The 17,369-nt window shown below is 42.3% G+C and overlaps 1 protein-coding gene across 2 annotated transcripts in view; it reads right to left on the minus strand.

Annotated features, from left to right (window-relative positions):
• Positions 1 to 17,369, minus strand: part of UCHL5 (ubiquitin C-terminal hydrolase L5) — a 92,997-nt gene that overhangs the window by 49,380 nt on the left and 26,248 nt on the right. For both annotated transcript variants that reach the window (XM_040359675.1, XM_040359676.1), the window contains exons 6-8: positions 14,018 to 14,148; positions 10,781 to 10,844; positions 6,437 to 6,539 (exon numbers count right to left, since the gene is read on the minus strand). In XM_040359675.1, the coding sequence (XP_040215609.1) occupies positions 6,437 to 6,539; positions 10,781 to 10,844; positions 14,018 to 14,148 (298 nt within the window). The remainder of the gene's footprint in view (positions 1 to 6,436; positions 6,540 to 10,780; positions 10,845 to 14,017; positions 14,149 to 17,369) is intronic.

Here is a 17,369-nt window from a genome sequence, read left to right on the forward strand (position 1 = left end):
CCTGACCAGCAGGTCCTGGACAGCCCCTGACAGATCCTTCCTGCGATCCGGAGGAAGCCTGAGGTTGGAGGGAAAAAAATCTGTTTGGTGGACAAGAGAGAAACTATCTTGTACCCCCCGAGGAAACTACTTCGCAAACACAACGGTCGGAAAGAAGAGACCTCCACCGAGCCGCAAATTCACGAAGTCGGCCCCCCACCAGAGATGCGGGCGGGGGCAGACCTTCATGCAGAGGCAGGCTTGTTGGGCTTGCGGTACCAGGGGCGCTTTTGTCCTTCAGCGGACGCCTTAGCACCCTGAAAACGTTTTCCTGCCGCACTTGGTGGGCGAAAAAAACGCTTGGGGGTAGTAAAGGAGGGCCCTTGCTTCTGGTGAGGCTCCTTATCCTTTCCAGATTGCGGGAGCAGAGTGCTCTTACCGCCTGTGGCATCCTTTATGATGTCATCCAGGGACGCCCCAAAAAGCAGTTCACCCTTAAAGGGTACGTCCACCAAGGCCGTTTTTGAAAACTGGTCCGCAGACCAACACTTCAGCCACACGAGGCGGCGTAGCACCACCGCATAGGCAGAGGCCCTGGAGAGCAAAGGGATCCAGGCCCTGCACCAACTGGTCGGCCAGGTCCATAGAGGTCTCAGACATTCTGTGCCTCCAGATCCTGTAGCAAGGACTTTGCCCGTTCTGTAAGTGTCTGCGACACCAGAGCCCTGGCCAAAACCGGTCTCACCGCCGACCCCACCACTGTGAACATGGAGCGGGCCATAGCCTCAGTTCTATCGGCGGGGTCCTTAAAAGCGGGAGCCCCTTCCACAGGTAACGTGGTAGCCGTGTTCAGTCTGGACACAGGGGGGTCCACTGACGGAGGAGATACCCGTTTTGAGGAGGATTTCCTAAAAAAGTGGGTAACGGCCCGCAAAGCATTTTGGAACAGCAAAAACTTTCTGCGGCCGATCCATTCCTTGTACAACAATTTGTCCAAATATGGAACACAAGGAAACACTTTAGCGGTGCAGGGTGGTTTGCGGAACCCAAAAGGGACCGGCATGTCTGATGCCTCCGCCAAATCCTCGAGTTTCTGAGTATCCCGCACCGCAGTGATAAGAGCTCCAACAAATTCCTTATCATGCTTTGACCCTGAAGCAGAGTCATCCTCACTGTCCGTGTGGGCTAAGCCTGCATCATCTGACATGACAGAAGCAGGGCCTGATTCCGTGTCAGAGACATCCCCAGAAGAAGGCAGAGGAAGGGGGCGCTTTTTACCCCCCTTCTGGCCACTCGCCTTTTCAATCCCGGCAACAAACGCCTCAAGGACCGCCGTCATAGAATCCACTGAGGCCGCAGGAACAGGGGCACCAAGGGTTAACTCTGGCATGCTTGGGGTAGAAGCTTCCGGTTCGGACGCCATGCTGACCCACCGTATATGCTGGCCTTGTACTGCATGGCAGGACCCACAGGCCACCCTCCCAGCTGCAACAGAGAGCAGGGGACACCCCAGAGGACTCACCACCCCACCAGGCTGTAGCGCTACTGAGAAGCGGAGAACGCTGCCCGTGCTGTGCCGTCCCTCAGGAAGAGTGCTGAGAGCTTTTGGCACCGTTATTCTGGTCACTAGAGGCCAAAACTCTTCCAAGATGGACGCCGACATGCAGAAAAACAGCATGCGGACTACAAGAAAATGGCAGCCGAGTCAATAGAGGCGCGTCAGCGGCAAAATGGCAGCCATACACGTGTTTTAAAAAATACAATGACAAACACAGCAAAACACAGTAAAATCACCAGGCCCTGCAGGCCCCCCCCAGCGCACACGGCATCATACAGGACAGGAAAACCACACCCCACAGCAGCGCAGCCCCCCGGTAGTAACGGAGCCCCCAGGGACCCCCACCTCACGGCCGCCACCCAGAAAAACGGGGAAGGAGGGAGAGGAAGAGAGAGGAAAGCAGGGCGGACCCTCAATCGACCTCCCCAGGAATGCACCAGCCGAACCACCATGCCAAGGCAAGGGGATACTACTTACCCGTCCTGCAACCACCGGCTGGAGGCATTCCAGACAGAACCAACATCCGCTTACGGCATGGCTGTCGACCCGGCACACTGTGACACGGCCATAGAGACCGGTCATATGTGTGCCCTGGAGCACGTCGCTCACCGGCCACCCCTGGAGCACGGGGAAGGTCGTGGACGGCCCAGCGCATAGCTAAAGGCCAGCACACGCTCGATGGCCAAACATGAGGGGACTACATGGATCAAGGATCCAGCCTGTCACCCAGTTAGCAGTTGATTGTAGATCCCAGGGTCCAAAAAAAATGCAGGAAAAAATAAAATAAAAGCGAAAAAAAATCGCCTAAAAACCTCCAGAGCACATGGGCCCCGAGGAGCCACGGTGCTGTACTGAAATAAGTGTTTTAACACTTGAAGTGCTGTTTTTTCTGCCCAAGTCTCTCCTGAAAGGAAGGATATATAACCCTAAGGTCAATGCTGCTGTGTCCGTCCATGAACAGAAGACAACAGGTATTTAGCAGTTTATATTTACTTAAATTGCATTTACATGTTTTGTGTACTGTGGAAGACCAGATATAGTGAAATGCAGGGTCCTGGGTTTAGTAACACTTTAAAGTGGAATTGAACTCCAAAAACTAAAAACCCCTGACAAGTAGGGTTATTATAAACAGAAGAGACCCTATTGGTCTGCTCTGCATACTAACAAATTTTGGCATAAAGCTACTGGGGGCCCATTAAAGTGTTACTAATCCTTAAAACATTTTTTATTCTACTGCATGGTTTTCATTAACAAACATTTTCAGGTTTCCTTGTGAACCCCCCTCCCCTGTATGAAGAGAGAGGGAAGAAGGGGGCAAAAGGGGGCAGAGAGGGGAGAATGGCGGCGGTGCGTCCATAAAAGGGGCGCAGGTGCCCCGCCCCCTCTCTCCTGCCCATCACCATAGATAGATTCATGAATGCATGAATCCATCTATGGTTGCCGTCCCCTATTCAGGTGTCCGGCCCCCCTTTTTTTTAACCGCCTGATTAGAGCCGTTGGCTCTAATAGGCTTCCAAATTGGCAAACAGCGGGCGCAATGTTGTGCGTTCGCCGTTTGTGTTAGGGAAACAAATAAATCGCTTGGGTCACCCGATTGGCTGAAGCGACAGGCACTGTGATTGGACGCCCATCAGGTGTCCAATCATAGCAGAGGACGGGAGAAGACAGACATCGACGAGGACGTGGAGCGTGGAGGACAGCGTGTGACCCGAGACAAGTTTCAGGGCGCGGGGGGCCACAGCAGTGGCGCCGCTTAATTTTTTTGTTTGTTTGCGCCCCCAAAAAAAATTGAGCACCAGCAGCCGCGAGGGAAGAAGAGAAGAGATCAGCAGTTGCACAGTGTTAATTTTTACATCAAATTTCGATTTAGTTATGGATCTTTTCACCAACATGCCATTTTAGTTTTAGTCATATTTTAGTAGACTAAAATCAAATGTGTTTAGGTAAATTTTGATGCATTATTTCTTTAGAACTGCCAAACATTATATACTTTTGTAAAAATCTATTAACATGTTTAATTATTTATGGTATTAAAGGTTTGAACATGCACTACAGACACAGATTTAGCTGTTGTGTTATAAATTTAACTTTGTTTTACTCAGTGACAAAAATTTAATTTTAGTTTTAGTCATATTTTAGTCATCTGAATTGTTTTAGTTGTATTTTAGTAGACTAAAACAGTATTAATTTAGTAAAAAAAAATAATAATAACACTGCAGCTGCATCTATTCTGCCCTTACTACCTCTTCACACAGCATTCAAGCAGCAGCAGGAGCCATTGGCTCTTACTGCTTTTAATGAAATACAGTGAAGAGGAAGCTGGCCCACGTCCCGCTGTGTAAGTCTATGGAGCACAGCATCAGACACAGGTTGGGAGCAAGCACGCACAGCATGTCTCCATAGCAAACGACTTGCTGTGGAGACGAAAAAAGTTGGAAAAGCAAAGATCGCCGCCAGGGACCTGAGAAGAGGAGGAGAGCCTACAAATCTGTTTTGAAAGAACTGGGGGGGGGGGGGGGGGGGGACCAGATGAACCTTTGAGGGGGGGGGGGGAAAGAGACATAAGGTTCACATGTAAACAACGGTTGATTTCTTAAATCTGAGTTTCAGCCAAAAATGGGGAAGCTCTGCTTGTTTTCTTCTCCCTTTTAGGTAACGGGTAACTTTTTTGACAAGTCATCGTGCCGCAGCGAGTTTTCCCGGAAATTCGCCCCCCCCCCCTCCTTCTTCCCTTGCCGCTGGGCCATTCACAATGCGCAGTGTGCTTCGCACATGCACAGTAGGGAACCGGCAAGTCTCCACTGCATGTTTTCCCTACAAGGAATGGGAGCGGCAGCACCCGAGAGCCGACTGAAAGATTGTCTGGGGTGCCCACATTGCAGGATCCCTGGACAGGTAAGTGTCCCAATATTAAAAGTCAGCAGCTACAGTTTTTGTAGCTGCCGACTTCATTTTTATGGTTTTGTACTGGAGCTCTGCTTTAACCACATTTAAAATTAGAAGCATTTAACATAAAATCTCCCACGGTACATCAAATGTAACAACATTACAACCTTCTGGCCAACAGCCCCAAGTTAATTTTTTTCTTATGAGCTTACACAGCCATTAAACTTGGTGTGGTGTATATCTATCTGTTGCTTAGCAAAACTCCTAGAATGACTGACTCCCATGCTTACAAGGCCCCACCTTTTCAAATAGATAAAAAGGTCCACTTTAGGAATTGTAGCCACAACATACTTTGCCCATTTCACGTCTATTCTTAATCCAGTTCAGACTCATGAGTATGCCATCAGAAGGTAGGCCTGGGAAATTGCATTGGCATTCCCTTGTTGCTAGCTAGTCCTGTGTTCCACAAGAATAATGCAGCTCTGGAAGGCTAGATGAGGCCAATATTTCTCACAATGTCACACATGTGAAGGTACAAAAGTCAGTAATGAGCCATAAAAGACAACCCATAAAATTAAAGATTAAAGCTTCCAGCAGCAATTTAATCATTAGGCATTCCCATGCCACAATACTTTATTTTCCTCTGCAGGTGGCATCTTCCTGTTCACATAGTCCACTGGATGACTTGGTGGACCCAAGGACTCCTAGTTCCAAACCAAACACCTTCAGATACAAGACCAGCAACTCTGAACAAGACAAAGTGCAGGAGGTGTTTCATGTCGGATTACTGCAAAAGGTGAAATACACAAAGGATACCATGTTTGAAGAATACACATGCCTCCTGCATTTAATAATTTATTTGGTCTGGCGTTCAGCTCCAAGATTGTCTAGATACCAGCACTGCTATTCTTAGCATCATCCGACCTTTCTGGCAGTGTTAGAGGCTCTGTGTTCCAGCCCGTCACCACTGCTCCTCCTCTCTGGCCCTGATGTCCTCTGTGCTGCTGGTAGCGGCCAAGGAACCCCAACAGGATCCGTAAGGACAGTTTGAAGTAGAAAAGGCAGCGCTGTTTGTATCACACTAGCAGCGCAATATTAGAAAAAAGTAGTAGATTCAGCTACTAAAATGCGAGTTGATTTACATGACATCTTAATCCTGGAATAGATGGGGTGGTGACTGTCTCCAACATTCTCTTGAGCCTTTGAATTTGTTGGATCTCTTGAGAGTTCAAAATGGGCTCAAAAACCTGAAGCTCCAACATCATGGGAAGCTCCAAGGTCTATGGGGACACTGGTGCTTCACCAGCCAAAACTGGCAAGGTACCAAAAAAAAAAAAAAAAAGTACAATTTCATATATAATCTCTCTCCCTCTCTTTCATTTATAATCAAAAACAGACGGAAGCCTCTCCACAAATTTGAGCTGTACACTCATAATGGGGTCATGACAAATTCATAGCAGGCAGATCCACTGCCGGTCTTTACAGTCCTCGTGGATTCAGAGTACTCTAATCTGGACCCGATTCAGTTTCTTTAGATCCACCAGATTGGTATGGACTAAAAAGTCAGACTTCAAGAGTCTAGGAGGACATGATAACCATGATCACATTTACCATACACCCAGGCAATTTTGTTTTTCAGGTACACACCAGACAAGGGAAAAAAGGAGTACGACATATCACATCCACCAGACATTCAGACTGGGCAAAGCTTTGGCATTTTCTCATAGTGCTGACGCTTGTTTATCTGCTCCCTAGCAGTACAAGTTTTTGCCAAAACCAGGACTGGCATTCAAGCGAAGCAAGGGATACTGAAAGCCGCTACTGTTCTAGTTGCCTGCACTTCATACCTGACAACAGCTTTCCATATTCTTACAGTAATTAAATAGTATTCGTACAGTCTTGTCATAACCTGATTTTTTTTTTTTTTCCCACAAAGCAAAATGTTTCAAACCAGTTAGAAAAAAAATTATGAAATCTTTGATCTACATTTAAGAACAAACATTTTTTACTGACCTCTGTAAGCTGTTTTTGTAAATCACAGATTTTCTTTTCATATATCTTCTTTCTGTCTGAAACAATTGCCATCAGATTGAAACGTATCTCACCTTCAGAGTATCTGAAAGGGTAAACAAAATCATTTGATCCACATCATTATAAAGAGGGGAAAAAAAATAAAAATAAAAAAAAAAGCTTATGGTAGTAATATTGGATGGACAGATCAACATTTTCCTTGCTGTCCATGTAATTATTATGTTGGTAGCAATGTTGGCATGCGCACAAACTTTTGCTTTTACTCCCGACTGCCAGCAGATTTTGGGAGCCGCCCAATCACTTCTATACACTAGTAATGAAACCATTGCCCTGTACTCTCATCAGCTTCAAGCGCAGAGATATATTTGAGAAAAATAAACAACAATTTAATAAAAAACACTTTAAAGAAAGTGAAAAGCGTGCAGTCTTTTAAAGCATTTCCTTGCACTTTGTGAAAATAATACAAGGCTTTTTGTGAATGAAGTAGGGGGTAGGGCCAGCAGAGCCAATGTCATGATCCTTGCACTGCACAATAGTCAGATAACTATGTCTGTAGCATCCAGGATAAAAAACAAAAAAAACACACACATATTAGTTATACTTGCCTACTCTGTACAATGGTTTTGCACAGAACAGCCCAAACCTCCTTTTGGGGTCCCCTGCTGGCTCTCCTGGCTCCTTCTCTTCTTGGTGTGCCACCATAGGACGGTGGCACCCCTGTGGACTCAATTCAGAGCAGTGCGTTCTGCCTCTATAGACAGACAAGGCTAGGCTTCGTCCCCCCACTCCCTCATCACAGGATGTTCGTTTGGGTTTCCACCTGGAGCAACTATTCCCTTTTCCCCTAGATTAATTTTGGGTTAAATTTGTTTTGGTTTAAATATTCATTCACTAAGCAGCAGCTGTAGTTTATTTCACTTGTTCATTATTGGCACAGTGGTGATAGAGGTTACCCAGGGCGTTTGTATCCTATAATCAATCATATATTGTCAGTTTGTGGGATTAGTTATTGGATATTATAACAATTTATGGATTAGGAAGTTCCTCACAGACCTGCAGGATTATGCTCGAAATTAAAAAACAAGATACAAGATAATACGGCGCTAATATTTAAACCTGTGAAAAATATATATGTGAAATATATCTTAAAAAGTTGAATGCAACATTCATAAAAATAAATGTAAAATAAATGACCAAAAGAATGATCAAAAATTTGATAAAAGAATTGACAATATGGTATTCAATGTGACAAATCCAACCATATAAATAAATGAAGTGACAAAGAAATAGTCCATAAAAAATCAGTGCAAATTAAGTCCAATTAAGGTGAGCATCTGTGATTAATCAGGAAAGGGATCCTCCACCAAAAAGGTCACCCAATGTGTGGGAAATGAAATCTCCTTACCAGAGACAAAGACCGGGCTTTCAACGGTCTAATTCAGCATAAGGATGTTTAAAGTCTTCCTTGAAAAGACTATTCCAGACACTGCTATGAATCACCAGTATTGATAACTCCAAAAGATAGAATCCCATTCAAATCCGCTCCAGTTAAACATTGGTGTTCATAAAAACATTTAGTGTGTCTTTACTCTGGATCTTTCTGCCATATGACCGGTACTTTCATTCCGGAAGAGTACATGCTAAGTTTGTTCATACTTCCCAGATCATTTCTTAACCTGTTTATTATCAGTAAAGGAGTCTGTCATTTGCAGGTCAAAAAGTAGCAGATCTCGTAGCTCCCTGTGAATGGATTCGCGAAGTAGCCGCTACATCCAGCGTGTACAGGTGAAGGGTCACTTTGATTTTCAACTTGTAAATCAAAGTGACCCTTCACCTGTACACGCTGGATGTAGCGGCTACATCGCGAATCCATTCACAGGGAGCTACGAGATCTGCTACTTTTTGACCTGCAAATGACAGACTCCTTTACTGATAATAAACAGGTTAAGAAATGATCTGGGAAGTATGAACAAACTTAGCATGTACTCTTCCGGAATGAAAGTACCGGTCATATGGCAGAAAGATCCAGAGTAAAGACACACTAAATGTTTTTATGAACACCAATGTTTAACTGGAGCGGATTTGAATGGGATTCTATCTTTTGGAGTTATCAATACTGGTGATTCATAGCAGTGTCTGGAATAGTCTTTTCAAGGAAGACTTTAAACATCCTTATGCTGAATTAGACCGTTGAAAGCCCGGTCTTTGTCTCTGGTAAGGAGATTTCATTTCCCACACATTGGGTGACCTTTTTGGTGGAGGATCCCTTTCCTGATTAATCACAGATGCTCACCTTAATTGGACTTAATTTGCACTGATTTTTTATGGACTATTTCTTTGTCACTTCATTTATTTATATGGTTGGATTTGTCACATTGAATACCATATTGTCAATTCTTTTATCAAATTTTTGATCATTCTTTTGGTCATTTATTTTACATTTATTTTTATGAATGTTGCATTCAACTTTTTAAGATATATTTCACATATATATTTTTCACAGGTTTAAATATTAGCGCCGTATTATCTTGTTTTTTGTTTCTTTGTTTACTATGGTATTTTAGTATTAATACTGGCAGCTTTTCACAGAAATTAATTTTTTTCACTGTTAATTTATTTACACGTTAGCGCAGTGTTTTTTTCTGTCTATACAGAGAAATCCCTTTCCATATTATGCTCGAAATTAACCTACCACCACTAACTAGACCTAAAGATCCTTCCTGAACTCACCGCTGACCCTTGAGGAATTGACAAAGGCAGAGGTTACCTATAGAAATATTTAAAACATATACAGATACTGGGGTATGCCTGTACTTTACTTCCATAATTGCTAAAGGTATACTAGGGGTGCTCTTCTGTGATTGACAGAGGCTACTGTAGTACCAGTTCTTGAAGATAAGCAGCCCTTAGATTCAGGCCCTTATAAGCCTATAGCCTTATTAACCAGCAATATAACAATTTTGGGAAAAGTACTGGCAAACCACCTGATGTCAGTCAATCAATACATGGTGACCAGTCAGGATTGTTGCCAAACAAACCCACCTCTATGAACCTTAGTAAGCTGTATAAAAAATAAAAAAATAAATAAAAAATAACACACAAACTCTTCCTAAAAAGTCCAGGTGAACTGGCCTTGCTGTCACTAGATACAGCAGAAGCCTTTGACAGCACAGACTGCACGTATCTTTAAAGGGTGCTGAGATGCTTTGGTGAATCTTTTATTGCTTGGGTGCAGCTGCTCTACATTCATCTGCAAGTCATCATTAGAAAGGAAGGCTCACGTTCTGAAAAAAAAAAATTCATACAGGTACCAGGGGTACACCATGTTGCCCCTCATATTGGCACTAGCCAGTGAGCCGCTGGCAACTCCGATAAAGGAAAATGAGCATATGAAGGTGTAATGGTCAGGGGTTAACGCCGTTACGATATTCCATTCCACCAACCCAAGACAGCTTCTGACACTCCACAATCCAGCAGACAAGACCCATTGGATTTCCCCCCAGAATAATGACACAGCTCTGTTCTCTGGTTCCAGACAGAATGACACTTTAATGGTAAACTTAGGTTTCTTATATACAGTTAGAAAGCATGCTGCAGGAATCAAAGGGACAATGACACACCCCACCCACAACATCACACAATGGGTGCCAACGAGTCCCCCTCAATCCACATCTTAGACAGACTTTCTGACTCCGCGATAAGCTATTCTCACCTGCTACACTCACCTGCTACACAATACACATTCCTTTAGTGAACATAAGTCAGACGTCTGACCTTTAGAGTGTGTTAACTCACAACACATATTAGCATCAATAGAACTTTCACACAATACAGGGTTAGTTAGCATGGCACCATGAAATTTCTTAGGAGCCAAGCTTAATTAACACAAAACATGAATTATCATTACTGTCCCATCTTTTGTAATCCATGATATCAGTTCTCAGTCATCCTATGCCCCTAGTGGACATAGGATGACCCTAGACACAAGAGTCATTGGTGAAACTGACACAGGAGTACCCCACATCCTTCAAGAGCCTCTGGGTCTCACAGGCCATACCGTTACAAAAGGGTTTTAAAAGACATAGTTTAATGCTCTTTTTTTGGGGTAACACCCAGTTTGCTACAGGCTTTAATGGACACTATGAAATACCGTAAGCTGGACTAAATCAGCCTTGTTACTACTTAAAGATAACCCAACAACTCCACAACCCACATGTAGGAATCTGGCAGTGAAAACTTAGTCTGTCCCTGTTTAGCATGATTTTAAATCCCAATGCATGTAGTCACACCAGACTGAGGAAAAAGGTAGTAAAAATGTGAAATTACTTTTGCATTCGCTTTTCAATAACCGGCCGCACAACACTTATCCAGTCATCTTGGTTGCATGTCCCTGCAATAAAAGTAGACAGGAAAATAACTTTTAAATGTGTTTTCAAATATTTGAGGTTGTGCAAATTTTCCAAATGTAACTTTTTCGAATGTTGAATGTGATGAAATTTTAAGTTGAAAGTGTACCAGAGAACTAAAATATCAGAATCTGAATCTCTGCATTCACTAAACACCCCTCACTGAGAACAGTTATTTTGGTCCTCAAATTTGGACTAGTATTGCCCTGTCCAACATATTCCCAACAATTAAAACATAACTATTCCCTCCAACAAAGTAATATACCATCCTGTTTGAAATGCATCAACTGAGGTTAAAATTGAGTAGAGATGGGAAGGTATGGAAAAACCTGGGGGGGGATTTTTTTTTCCTCAAACCCATTTATTTTCTAAGAAAAAAAAAAAATGTGGAATATATGTTTTTTTTTTACAATGATTAATAAACAAATCTATAAACATGAAGGTCTTAAACATTTGAGACTTTATGTAAACTCTTTCAGATTTCTGCCTCTACGGGGCACTGCAGGGGAAAGGCTCCAGTTTGGTTTGCTTGTGTGCTCCATCTTGTACCTTCTACAGTTGGGTGTGTGTTGGGATACAGTAGATGATAGTTTTTTGTCCTATCAGGACCTTAATTGGCAGGTAAGATAGCAAATTTGTCTGAAAATTGTGTTTATTTTTTTAAACTTTAAGGCCCCTTTCACACTTGTGTGACCGGAAATTTGTGCGATTTTGCCACAATTTTTGCCCACGACTTTGACAAGACTGGAAGGACAGGACAAGTTGCACAAGTGTGAAATGGGACTTCATTGCAGCATAACATTTACCTATAGACTGGTCAGTAAATTGTTTTTTCTTGCTCTCCTCTTAGTAAAAATGGTGAGACCAACATCCAGAGTTTGGAAACATTTTCACTGTGCAATTTAATATAGCAAAAAAAAAAAAAAAAAAAAAAGTTATTTTTTTCAAAAATGTCGCTCTTTTTTTGTTTATAGCGCAAAAAATAAAAAAACAGCAGAGGTGAGCAAATACCACCAAAAGAAAGCTATAATTGTGGGGAGAAAAAAAAAAAAAGTTTTTAACCACTTAAGCCCCCCGAACCTTTAGGCAGCTAAATGCCCAGGCCAGGTTTTGCGATTCGGCACTGCGTCGCTTTAACAGACAATTGCGCGGTCGTGCGACATGGCTCCCAAACAAAATTGGTGTCCTTTTTTACCCACAAATAGAGCTTTCTTTTGGTGGTATTTCATCACCTCTGCGGTTTTTATTTTTTGCGCTATAAACAAAAATAGAGCGACAATTTTGAAAAAAATTCTATATTTTTTTACTTTTTTCTATAATAAATATCCCCCAAAAACATATATATAAAAAAAAAATTTCCCTCAGTTTAGGCCGATACGTATTCTTCTACCTATTTTTGGTAAAAAAAAAAAAAAATCGCAATAAGTGTTTATCGATTGGTTTGCGCAAAATGTATAGCGTTTACAAAATAGGGGATAGTTTTATTGCATTTTTATTAATTATTATTTTTTTACTACTATTGGCGGCGATTAGCGATTTTTTTCGTGACTGCGACATTATGGCGGACACTTGACAATTTTAACACATTTTTGGGACCATTGTCATTTTCACAGCAAAAAATGCATTTAAATTGCATTGTTTATTGTGAAAATGACAGTTGCAGTTTGGGAGTTAACCACAGGGGGCGATGTAGGAGTTAGGGTTCACCTAGTGTGTGTTTACAACTGTAGGGGGGTGTGGCTGTAGGACTGACATCATCGATCGAGTCTCTTTATAAAAGGGATCACTCGATCGATACGCCGCTACAGTGAAGCACGGCTCTCCCCGTTCTTCAGCTCCGGGGAGCGATCGCGACGGAGCGGCTATAAACGAATAGCCGCGCCGTCGTCCCGGATCGCTCCCCGAGGTAAGCTGCCCGCCGCGGGGGGGGGGGGGGGGGGGGGGGAGGGGTCCCGATCGGACCCCCCACCCGCTAGAAGGCAAGGACGTATATATACGCCCATCTGCCTGTACGTGCCATTCTGTGGACGTAAATAGGCGTGCGGCGGGCGTTAAGTGGTTAAAAAGCAAGTTTAGTTTATTTATTGAACAAACTAGTCCATATAGTAAACTTTGTGTTGAGCTATTCACTTCACGGTCAACACGTCTAGAAGAAAAGAGATTTCATCTCCAAATACGGAAAGATTTCTTCACAGTAAGAGCTGTGAAAATGTGTAACAGACTCCCTCCAGAGGTGGTTCTGGTCAGCTCAGTAGATTGCTTTAAGAAAGGCCTGGATACTTTCCTAAATGTACACAATATAACTGAGTACTAAGATTTGTAGGTAAAGTTGATCCAGGGTAAATCCGATTGCCTCTCGGGGGATCAGGAAGGAATTTTTTCCCCTGCTGTAGCAAATTGGATCATGCTCTGCTGTTTTTTTTTGCCTTCCTCTGGATCAACTGTGGGTATGGAGATGGGTGTATTGGATTGTACTGTGTTTTTTTTTTGTTTGTTTATTTTTTTTTGTGGTTGGCTGGATGGACATGTGTGTCTTTTTTCAACCTGAATAACTATGTAACTAAATAATAATAAAAAACACACACGATTTTTTTTTGGTCATGACTTCACAATTTCTGGAAATTTTACATCTCTAAGGCTCCATGTCAATGGGGCTTAAAAAAACAAAAACTGCAGTACCCTTGGCAGAAAAAAAAAACGCTTATATAGAACATTTTTGTACAGCAAATAAAAAAAAAAAAGAAAAATCTGAAAGGTTTTTGTCTCTTAACATTGAGCTCAAAATATGCAGAAGCAACGATTTTTATGGAGCCTAAAGTTGAGATTTACACAGGCCTGCAAGGTCGACGTTGGTGACCTAAGTTTTTCCAAATGCACTTGGGCAATACAGCTTTGGTCACTTCCTGCGGCGAAGTAGAAGCTGGCTGATTGAACCATGGTGAAAAGTGGAGAACCAGGGCATACCTCTTATTTATAGATTTATTTTTCACAATAGAGTTGTTTTGAAGAAAGAAGTTACATGTAAATACAGGATAAGACGGTCATATATTGGTACACTCTAATTGGTTATGAAGTTATTGTTACATCAAATGCCCAATAAATAGAAAATACATTGAAGTCCAACTAAAAATATACTTTGAACATAGAAAATACTTACCTAGGTCAATAGGTCCATCTCTCAAGCCATCTAGCTCATAAAGTCTCCCATTGACTGGAACATAACTTACGAAATGAAAAGCATCGTCGTCTTTTGCCGTAGACTTTGCATCAAACTCAAACATCTGCTGCCTAAAATTAAAAGGAAAACAAATATTTAGGCAATTGATATACCTTTTCCCCCCCTTTAATGCTTTGTAAATCAGAATGTTAGGACATTCAAAAATAGAAGCATTTTTTTTTATAATGTAATTTCTAACAAACTAGGGTGTGTCACAATATGGCATCTCAGAAGGCGATAACTTGCCACTATGTCAAACCACTGAAGACTCAGTGTAGCAACTCTTCCATGTGCAACAACATCTCACATGTTCCTTTGTCAGAATATAGCAAGGTAAATGATATTAAAATGGTTGTATGTATACACATATATGTGTGAGATATATATATATATATATATATCTCTATCTCTATCTCTATCTCTATCTCTATCTCTATCTCTATCTATATATATAAAAAAAATATTCTATCTTGCAAGACAAAGGCATAATGAGCTAGTATGCATAGTAGCTCATTATGAATTACTTACTCCTCGTACCCCCCTCCGGCCGGCGACATCTCTCCCGGGGGTTACTTCTGGGTATTGCGGCACCGGCGCTGCGGTTGGCCAGAGCCTCGATGACGCCACTCCCACGCATGAACCATGGGTAACTGCACACTGACTGAAGCAATGGCATACACGTTCCATTGCTTCAGTTTGCTCTACTACTCATGTGCCGATGACATTGGCATATGCAGGGGACAGGGGATATCTCCTAAACCATGCAGGTTCAGGAGATATCCTGGATAGCTGCAGGTAAGCCTTATTATAAGCTTACCTGTAGCATAAAGTGGTTGTAAAGGGCTTACAACCACTTTAAAAAAAAAATTTTTTTTTTTAAGCAAACAATTGCCACACAGGCCAAATGCTGACATTTTTTTCCTTCATGTAAATTTTTTATTTTTTTGCTGGAAAACTACATAGAACCCCTAAACATTATGTATGTTTTTTTTAGCAGAGACCCTATAGAATACAATGGCGGTCATTGCAACATTTTATCTCGCACGGTATTTACGCAGGAAAAAAAAAACAAAAAAAAAACAAACAAACACTGTTTTATGCTTTAAAAACAAACACACACAAATCAGTAAAGTTAGCCCAATTTGTGTGCATAATGTGAAAGATGAAGTTACACAGAGTAGATACACTTTTCATGCTTTGAAAATTGCACACGCTCGTGGAATGGCACCAAACTTCGGTACTTAAAAATCCCCATAGGCAACGCTTTAAGTTACAGAGGAGGTCTAGGGCTAAACATATTAGAATTATTGCTCTCGCTCCAACGTTTTTTGCGGCAATACCTCACATTAGAGCTGCACGATTCTGGCTAAAATGAGAATCACAATTTTTTCGCTTAGAATAAAGATCACGATTCTCACGGTGCAACATCTTTTTTCACATTATACAAAAAAATGCGGCTAACTTTGTTTATTTATTTTATTAATTAAAGTGTATTTTTTTTTTTTTTAAATCGTGTTTGAAAAACCGCTGAGCAAATACATAAAATATTGCAACAACCACCATTTTATTCTTTAGGGTCTCTGCAAAAAAAAAAGGATTTGGCAATTTTAAAGCGTTTACATGAAAAATCAGTTTCTGGTGGAGTAACTAATGTTAGAACCTATCTAGGTTAAAAAACACTTATTTTTGAGCTTACCACATTGTGTACAACAAAATAAATATTGCCTAGTAAACTATCTGGTAAAATCTTACCCAAGCACGTCAGCCATTTACAACATTCAGTGCTGCTGGCTCCTGCGCTCTCAGTACCATTTCCTTGAACTCTAGTCTTTACAGGCAAAAGTTACCAGTGAACGGTGCAGTCTCAAGTCAGTCTGTTAGTTAGGAAAGGAGAAGAGGAGCAGGGAAGTGCCATGCCATGCTAGGCTAAGGGGCAGTGTGTTCCTATTGATGGGGTGCCCATCCTTTTAAAGAGCGAGGGCCACTTAGGCAACTTGGTAACCAGTTCCAGGCCACAATGAGCAGATGACAGGTGTCCGCTCTGTGGCTTTACTGTGCGTTGGCCGCACTTTGCCGTAGACTCCCATTATAGACTGCAGGTGTGGTGCACTTTCTGAAAGTATAGCAGAAGTCTATTGCCCAGAAACCACTGCAGAAAATTAAAAAGAAAAACACACACACACACACACACACACACACACACACACACACACAGTGATTTTAGAAACAAAACTGACCTTTAATAATAATATTATTATTATTTACTTTTATTCAGGAATCTCCCTTGCTACAGGTATTGCCGGCTGTTGCTGTCCCAGGCAGAGTGCAATTGGTAGGACTCCCTCTGACAGGAGTTGGTGCAAATTCTGGAAGCATCAATTTATGTGTCCCTGCTCTCTCCGCAGCCGTACTTACTCTAGCACCGGCTCCATTCAGAACACTGATGCTCTGGGATGACGGGTCAGAAACCCATGATCTGGGCCTCCCAACCCGTCATCCCAAAGCAGGAGGTCGCAGGTCGTATCCAAGGGCCAGCGGCTGGGCACCACTGGTGTAAGTAGACACAACTCTAATCCCTGCATGCAAAAGTGGCGCCATAGTATTCTGGCAAGAGAAAGAAGCCACCATGAAACAGGAAACCTGGGGCAGTGGTGATGGCACCAGCTGAAACAGGAACACAGGCAAGGATTAAAATGTGAAGATGTCAGATACTCCGTAGGGGATTAAATCAGTTGATGAAAGTGGTGAAAAAACTGAGGGTTTGAGGGTTTATCATCACATTAAGTATGTATAATTCAACCAAATGAGATTTCACTTTTCCAACTTTATAGCAAATCAAACTGCCTCGGGATTAAAATGTTGCATCTTGCCTTAGGGGCTGTGAGGAACACAGATGGAAAATTTCAAAATCGAAAGTATGCTTTAGTGCTTTTTTGACCTTCAATGCAATTACACCACCACTCAAACACCCTAGTTTACTACAACAGACTGGGGTGAGTATCATCCATGCCGACTCATCTGTTATTCCCCATGGCTCCATTGGATATTATCAATGTAAAGAGCATCTGAAATTGTGGTAAATAAGCAGCTGAGGGATGAACAAGTAGTACAGTTCAGTTTGGGGTTCAGCGAGTTGACAAAAGTTGTTAAAAGTACACCTGCCCTTTAAGAGCCGGTTCACACTGGGGCGACCTGGGATCCGACTTCATGTCGCGCGGTCGAGAAAAAATGAATGGAAGTGAATGGGAGCCGTCTTAATGTACACTACTGAAGTCGCTCTGACTTCAGAAAA

The sequence above is a fragment of the Rana temporaria genome, chromosome 7 (genome assembly GCF_905171775.1).
Source record: "Rana temporaria chromosome 7, aRanTem1.1, whole genome shotgun sequence".
In the NCBI taxonomy this organism is placed as follows: Eukaryota; Metazoa; Chordata; class Amphibia; order Anura; family Ranidae; genus Rana; species Rana temporaria.